Raw genomic sequence first — 8,552 nt, forward strand, 5'->3', positions numbered from 1 at the left:
CGATTTACTTTTACATGCATATTTATTTACCACATTAAATTTAAGGTTGTCTTGCACGTTCTTGTCAAATTTTCAAAAATTCTTTACAATTTCGGTTCTGAAAAAAAAATCGGTCGGTTCAGTTTTACTAATTTCGGATTGATGTTATGACCGATTGCTCACCTCTAGTGAAGTTAAATAGTATTTTTTTAAACAGAAAAAAAGAAAGAAAAAATAATGATCGAATAAATAAAATAACAAAAACTTATAAATGAGTTTATTAAGGAATTATTAAAAATCTCAACAAATTGGCATTACAACTTAAAACATACAAAAAAAATAAAAAAAAATGAAGAAATGATTTAATCAGGCAGAAATGAGTTCAGTTAATTTACAGCACCACAAACCCTTCGTATGATCCCATTTTGTCCCAATAGCAGTTCAATCTCGCTCATTTTAATCATGGCACTCCCAAAATCAGAGTAAAAAGTTTGTTGATTCCTACTGTACTCGGACACAATACTGTCGGAGGAACCTCCATTGAAAAGAACTTGATCCGAGTGAAGAAGACCCTTTCTCTGCATCAGGTTCTTGTAGTAGTTATTGTCAAATGAATTCGGGGTCACGAGATCTAGCGGCGCCAAGTTCGCATCACCACCATTTTGCGGGCATTGGCGCCTTCGAGTGCTAGCGAAGCCGGCATCAATGTCTGTTCCATTGCTGTATATGCGAGTGCGAAAGTTTTGGCATTGGGACTGACCTAGTGTGTGAGCTCCTGCAAGAAATTAAATACCAGTTTATATAAATCAAGAAATACCAAGTGGTTGAGATTGAATAAATTTTTTTATAGCAGAATTAAAGTTGCATATATTTTTTACCTGATAGGGCAACCATGTCTCTTTCACTAAGCCCTTTATTTGCGAAGAGATCAGTAATGACATTGAGTTCATGAAAAGGGGCGGGAAGATCACTGTTAGCTCGGGAAATACTGGCCGTGGTCGAGTCCCTTCTGCCGAGTCTCACGTTCCACGACGGGCCGCCAACCTTTTATGATAAAAGATTTACATTTTGGTCAGAATTAAACGTGCAAAAAAGTGATCACATATAAATATAAATATATACTTACTGCGACGGAGGCATCGCGAGCTGCCAAAGTAAGTATGTCGGCACAGGAAACGACTCCAGGACATATACGTTCGACCGCACTTTTTGCAGCGTCTATGACTTGGTAGCCTCTCACTGATCCAGCATTGGGGAATGCATTCTTCTCACTTTGAATGGTATCAGTGTCGTCTAGCAAGATCGACGCGTCGCATCCCTGGACGAAGCAATCGTGGAAATGGAGGCGAATGAGCGAGGCTGCCATGCGACGCTCACGAGATACGGCCTGCCTGATGGAGGTTCGGATCGTAGCGACTGCATTCGGGCAGGTTGCGTCGTAAAATGTGGAGGATAGTTGAGCATTAATACAGGGGAAATTGGATAACAAAAATAAGAATGAAACAATTGTAAAAAGATTATGAAATGAAATTAAAGAACCGGCCATGACTGGTGATTTTCAAAAGAATAAAGAAATCTAGATTTGCAGATGAATTCAGCAGAATGATCTTTGGTGAAGAATTTATAGGAAAAGGAAGAGATCATGTGAATGGAATAGAGCAAATAGTCGCTCTCGGCAGCTAACGCGTTCGCATGCCCATGCAATATAAATTTTTTTTAAGGCTTTTACTTTTGAAAATTCAACTATTTTCACATATTGGATTTGGTCTTTTGACTTGAACTTTTTATCGATATATTACATATTGGATATAGTCTTTGTTTGTGGGCATTATTTTTATAATATATATATGGTAACATAAAGTTAAGTACTATACCAATGTCACCGATATTTTAATAAAATAATCATTAAAATTAAATAAAATTAGATTTTTTGTGGTCATTTAGCATGCATGTTTTTCATTTCACCTCTTATCCTTGGATAATTGATGATTTTAATACGTTAATTTGGATTTTTTTTTAAAAAAATTAGTCTTTTCTCATCGGAGTGTTTACGCGACATATAACTCGGTAGCAATGTCGTGCTACATATCGTTGATCTCCGACGCTAAACGGGAACTCTGTTGAAAAATGGAAGAAAATTGAGAAAACCATTGAAAATGTCGACAAGATACCAACACACGTGGCCAAAAAATTTATGAAATGATAAAGGCCAGTGAAAGAGAGTTTGGGAAGGGATTCATTCTGGTCATTCCAAATTATCAGCAGTTGCGAGACTATTGGACATTAAGGCAGAGCACCATTTCTCCGAACAATGTTACAATGATACATGTCAGTTGATAAAAGAGTTGCTACAAACTGATAACATAATGATTGACAATTTCACAATACAAAGAAATTAGTCAAGGGTTTAAGTTTGCCTGTTGAAAAGATTGATTGTTGCATTAACAATTGCATGATTTTTCATAAAGATGATATTGAACTTACTGAATGTAAGATGCGCGGCCACCCTCGGTATAGGCCACAAAAGCATGGACCGTGGAAGAATAAAATAGATACATCATGGAAAATTATTTATTATTTTCCATTAACCCCAAGGTTGCAGCGCTTGTATGCATCTACCGCAACAGCCAATTACATGAGGTGGCATCATGAGCATGTGCATGGAAGAGATACAATGTATCATTAATCTAACTATGGTGCATAGAAGCACTTAAATGAGAAATATTCTTCTTTTGCAATGTAATCACGTAATGTGAGGTTAGGACTTTCAGCATATGGATTCCAACCATTTGGACAATCGGGAAAGTAGTATTCATTGTGATTACTCATATTAACGCCACATAACTTACCTTCTTGGATGTGCATGAAAGATGAATACATGTTTCTTACCATGATTGTACCAGGTCCAAAGAAACCTAAAGACAAGATAGATGTGTTTCTGCAACCTCTTATGGTTGAGCTTAAGGACCTATAATTTGAACTTAGGTTTTGCTGATTATAAACTAAACTAATCCGGCTTAAGTGAATTGATAAATGCAGATCACTAAAGGAATTTATTCGATCTGGTGCTTCAACTGAAATTCACTGATTTGTATCAAGAACTGAGCTGATTAGCTCACAACAAAACGTTACTAATCTAAATTGACCCGATCACTCCGTGTTGATCATCAACTGAGCTGAAGACATTCTCTTATTGCAATAGTCAGAGAGATTTTGAGTTTACTCTTATATTATCTCCAAGTGCTGACAATAAAATAAAGCATCTGTTGGTAGCCTCATTCAGCTAGTGTCCAAGGAAATAGAAATTTCCCGGTACCATATTTGGGAAGAAAACAAGGACTCATGACATTCTCTGCAAGATTGTCGGGCATCCAGTACGACTATGAGTACCGACCATATTTATGAATTTTGGATCAACATATATAAAAGAGGAATGCATCAGAAACATTATCGACAACAACATGAGCAGTTTATCAACTTTTACTAACCGGTAACAAAACCACTTTTCGGGCAACTAGGTGCCTCCAGTGTGCCTGCGCACCTAGCTCGTTTTACTTTTGTTCGAGTTTTCTTTCGTTTTCGTCCCTTAATTTCAATTCATTAAACCCAAAATATTCCAACAGAAATAAATTGTAAACATATATGATCGAATGAGTTAAAAACAATCCATAAGTTACCAAGGAAAATGAAAATAAGCATTGAAAATACAAAGTAAAAAGTATGGGTGGGGTTTCGATAATAATGGACAATTGAATAAAATTATCTTGAGTTGTTTATTTATTTTCAAACTTTACCTAACTATTCTACGTGAATCAACAAGATTTTCCTTTTCAAACATATGCGTATATATTAGTATAAGTCTTCTATGTTCGGTGTGACATATTCATTGTTACCATGTAGTGCTCATAATATTTATAATTTTTCAAATCAAAAATAAATAAATTAAAATTTAGTCGGTTCCATTTGACCTTAGTGGCTTATTTTATTTTACACTTTAAGCTCATTAGTTTCATAAAACTAATGAATGATCATGAATGAAGATATAAGAAAAGTGTCTCTTTTATAAATTGAACAAATACAATTATGTAATTAAAACAGTATCAGCAAAAAGGAAACTACTATATATTCATCTTAGCTGAACATTGCTGCCGTATTTTTAGTCTACGACTAATAATCTACAATGGTTTTCTCAATTTTCTTCTATTTTTCAACAGAGTTCCCGTGTAACGCCGAAGATCGACGATATGTAGCAGGACATTGATGCCGTATTTTATGTCGCGTAAACACTCTGATGAGAAAAGACTAATTTTTTTTTTTTAAAAAAAACCAAATTAATGTATTAAAATAATCGATTATATTATCCAAGGATATAAAGACGTGAAATGAAAAACGTGCAAGCTAAATGACCAAAAAAAAGCTAATTTATTAATTTATAAAATAATAATTTTGAGGCTTCTAACCTTTTTATTCTTGTTTCTCTAGGTAGTTGATAATTTAAGGTTTTTTTATTTAATTTTCATGATTATTTTATTAAAATATCGGTGACATTGGTATAGTACTTAACTTTATGTTACCATATATATATTATAAAAAAAAATGCCCACAAACAAAGACTATATCCAATATGTCATATATCGATAAAAAGTTCAAGTCAAAAAGACCAAATCCAATATGTGAAAATAGTTGAATTTTCAAAAGTAAAAGCGTTAAAAAAAATATATGCATGGGCATGCGAACGCGTTAGCTGCCGAGAGCGACTATTTGCTCTATTCCATTCACATGATCTCTTCCTTTTCCTATAAATTCTTCACCAAAGATCATTCTGCTGAATTCATCTGCAAATCTAGATTTCTTTATTCTTTTGAAAATCACCAGTCATGGCCGGTTCTTTAATTTCATTTCATAATCTTTTTACAATTGTTTCATTCTTATTTTTGTTATCCAATTTCCCCTGTATTAATGCTCAACTATCCTCCACATTTTACGACGCAACCTGCCCGAATGCAGTCGCTACGATCCGAACCTCCATCAGGCAGGCCGTATCTCGTGAGCGTCGCATGGCAGCCTCGCTCATTCGCCTCCATTTCCACGATTGCTTCGTCCAGGGATGCGACGCGTCGATCTTGCTAGACGACACTGATACCATTCAAAGTGAGAAGAATGCATTCCCCAATGCTGGATCAGTGAGAGGCTACCAAGTCATAGACGCTGCAAAAAGTGCGGTCGAACGTATATGTCCTGGAGTCGTTTCCTGTGCCGACATACTTACTTTGGCAGCTCGCGATGCCTCCGTCGCAGTAAGTATATATTTATATTTATATGTGATCACTTTTTTGCACGTTTAATTCTGACCAAAATGTAAATCTTTTATCATAAAAGGTTGGCGGCCCGTCGTGGAACGTGAGACTCGGCAGAAGGGACTCGACCACGGCCAGTATTTCCCGAGCTAACAGTGATCTTCCCGCCCCTTTTCATGAACTCAATGTCATTACTGATCTCTTCGCAAATAAAGGGCTTAGTGAAAGAGACATGGTTGCCCTATCAGGTAAAAAATATATGCAACTTTAATTCTGCTATAAAAAAATTTATTCAATCTCAACCACTTGGTATTTCTTGATTTATATAAACTGGTATTTAATTTCTTGCAGGAGCTCACACACTAGGTCAGTCCCAATGCCAAAACTTTCGCACTCGCATATACAGCAATGGAACAGACATTGATGCCGGCTTCGCTAGCACTCGAAGGCGCCAATGCCCGCAAAATGGTGGTGATGCGAACTTGGCGCCGCTAGATCTCGTGACCCCGAATTCATTTGACAATAACTACTACAAGAACCTGATGCAGAGAAAGGGTCTTCTTCACTCGGATCAAGTTCTTTTCAATGGAGGTTCCTCCGACAGTATTGTGTCCGAGTACAGTAGGAATCAACAAACTTTTTACTCTGATTTTGGGAGTGCCATGATTAAAATGAGCGAGATTGAACTGCTATTGGGACAAAATGGGATCATACGAAGGGTTTGTGGTGCTGTAAATTAACTGAACTCATTTCTGCCTGATTAAATCATTTCTTCATTTTTTTTTATTTTTGTTTTGTATACTTAATTGGTTTATTGAAAGAATATAATAATTTGTTGAGATTTTTAATAATTCCTGAATAAAAAGTTACTCGTTTATAAGTTTTTGTTATTTTATTTATTCGGCCATGATTCTTTTCTTTTCTTTTTTTTATGTTTTAAAAAATTACTATCTAACTTCACTAGAGGTGAGTAATCATTGATACAAACAAACCGAAATTAGTAAAACTGAACTGACCTATTTTTTTTTCCATAACCAAAATTGTAAAGAATTTTTGAAAATTTGAAAAGAACGTGACAAGACAACCTTACATTTAACATGGTAAATAAAAATGCGTATAAAAGTAAATCAAATTAATGGTAGAAATAAGCTTGTCGAGAATAAAATATTGATCTTTTTGATTAGATTGCTTGGCTCCATGTGTCATCAGATATTGATGTTGCTATAGTGTCTGCTTCTTGCTAAACCAAGAGATCATTCTGTCTCTTAAGAACTGACCAGTCACAATTGTGTTCTTCCTATCTATTTTACTGCCTGCAAAGTCAGTATCTGAAAATCCAATTAAATTGAGACAGAAATCTTTTGAATACGAGAGTCCAACATTTTGAGTAACTTTAAAATATTTCAATATTATCTTTGTAGCAATATTGTTTGATTGTTTAGACTTTAGTATTTGCTTGAAATCTTACAAATATAAAGACAAAAAATTGATGTCTGATATGCTAGCAGTTAAGTGCAACAGTGATCCAATCAGACCTCTAAATAAAGATACCTCAACTTAAGGTCCACTTTCATCATTATCCAGTCTGATTGAAGAACTCATATACAAAACAATTCTCCAATATACCACACTTTTTGATAAGTTCCTTGGTATAATTAGCTTGATTGATAAAGATTTCATTATCAAACTGTTTGACTTATAATCCAATAAAAAATATTATCTCACCAATCATAATCATATTAAACTTATCCTTTATCAGTTTAGAAACTTTTCACACAGTTTGGATTAGTTAATCTCTTCGGATTATTCTTATGTGGAACATGTTAACTTTATAAGAGTATAAAATAAATAAATAGGCATCCAGGATATCATAATAAAAAGTTATGTTCTCCTAAGCGACTTTTGGTAGGCATCCATGAGTGTCGTGAGATGTTTGTTCAAACATCTTATGGAAAATATTAAATACTTACGCACATCTCGCGACATTATATATATATTTAAAATATATTACCATTGCTTATTATTCACCAGCACGTCTATAATTTTTTTAAAATGTTATCATTCTAATTATATTTTGATTTCTTGGTATGATAGTTGTAATGAAGAACATCACCAAACTTGAATTTGAAACGCTTGACTTGTACGTAAAAACAACTATTTGTTTTGTCATGGATATTGGACGTCGAGATCAACCTTGTTTCTATTAATTTAGGAGATACAATCAAAGAAGGAAACAAAACATCCACACAATATCATGCAAACACACTCATTTTCTTTGTCATCATTACGAAGATGGGTTGAAAGCCGAGTATCTCATTGTGAAAGAGTCAAAAGAACTTGAGAAAATTCTGCCAGAGAAACCACTATCAGCAAAATAATGGAAAGAAACATAAAACAAGTCACGAGTAGTGGCATTCCAATAAGAGAGAAGCAAAGGAGAAAAGTTCAGATGAGCATGAAGACAAAGGTGATAGGTGTAGAATGGAAGAGCATTGGTCTCATACATGTCACATGGCAAAAAATCTTGTGGATCTCTAGCATATTGATGTATCATGTTCTCATGTCCAAGACGCAACGAAAGTTAAAGTTTTTTTTATACAAACGATTGGGCATATCTATGGATCAACATAAATAAAACATGCATAGGGCGTTTTAAACGTTTACCTCCAAATAATAAACGTTTGGGAATGACTTCAATTAACTCGATTGTTAAACATTATTAGCTCTTCAAGGTAGAATATGAATGGAACTCCTTGAATATCCTTTCCAATGCCTATCCGGTCCACGAATGAATTCTTTGTTCTTTTTCTAATTTGCACTAGAAAAACAAGAAGATGTTTGAAAATTGAGATGTAGAGAGAGGCTAAGGTTGAGGCGATGGTAGTGGCCGCTGGAGAGAGGGGGGAGAAACTGGTATTTCAAGTCACTAATGGTGGCTAATGAACTAGGTTAAAACACTAGGTCTTACATTAATATTTTATAATTAGGTAAATGGACTCAAACTCATCTAGATCTCCATCTAGCAGGTAGAAGGTATAAATAATGATAGTGCATACAAGAACTAATCATTTATCGTTAGTGTATAGTAACAATGTGAGGGTTGAATATGAATTAGATAACAATGTGATGTATATTTGAGTATACATAGTGGTATCACTAGGGGTGTCAATCGGGTCGGTGGGTCGGGTTTCAGGTCAACCCGTGAATTTTTTTTTTCAACCCGAACCCAACCCGAAAACCTCCAACCCGAACACGAACCCGTCTAACCCGCCTAAC

The 8,552-nt window shown here is 35.0% G+C and overlaps 2 protein-coding genes across 2 annotated transcripts; one reads left to right on the top strand and one right to left on the bottom strand.

The window, feature by feature from the left end:
• Window positions 1–295: 295 nt before the first annotated feature.
• On the bottom strand, window positions 296–1,553 carry LOC140966916 (lignin-forming anionic peroxidase-like). Its single transcript, XM_073427222.1, has 3 exons — window positions 1,106–1,553; window positions 858–1,023; window positions 296–754 (listed from the first exon to the last, which is right to left on the bottom strand). Exons 1-3 carry the CDS (start codon window positions 1,523–1,525, stop codon window positions 366–368), a joined length of 975 nt encoding a protein of 324 aa, XP_073283323.1. The 5' UTR covers window positions 1,526–1,553; the 3' UTR covers window positions 296–365.
• Window positions 1,554–4,828: 3,275 nt separating this feature from the next.
• LOC140966917 (lignin-forming anionic peroxidase-like) lies at window positions 4,829–6,027 on the top strand. The gene is made up of 3 exons (XM_073427223.1): window positions 4,829–5,276; window positions 5,359–5,524; window positions 5,628–6,027. The coding sequence occupies exons 1-3, from the start codon at window positions 4,857–4,859 to the stop codon at window positions 6,014–6,016; spliced, it is 975 nt and encodes a 324-aa protein (XP_073283324.1). The 5' UTR covers window positions 4,829–4,856; the 3' UTR covers window positions 6,017–6,027.
• Window positions 6,028–8,552: the final 2,525 nt, after the last annotated feature.

Source organism: Primulina huaijiensis, unplaced genomic scaffold (genome assembly GCF_012295235.1).
Source record: "Primulina huaijiensis isolate GDHJ02 unplaced genomic scaffold, ASM1229523v2 scaffold20825, whole genome shotgun sequence".
Classification (NCBI taxonomy): domain Eukaryota; kingdom Viridiplantae; phylum Streptophyta; class Magnoliopsida; order Lamiales; family Gesneriaceae; genus Primulina; species Primulina huaijiensis.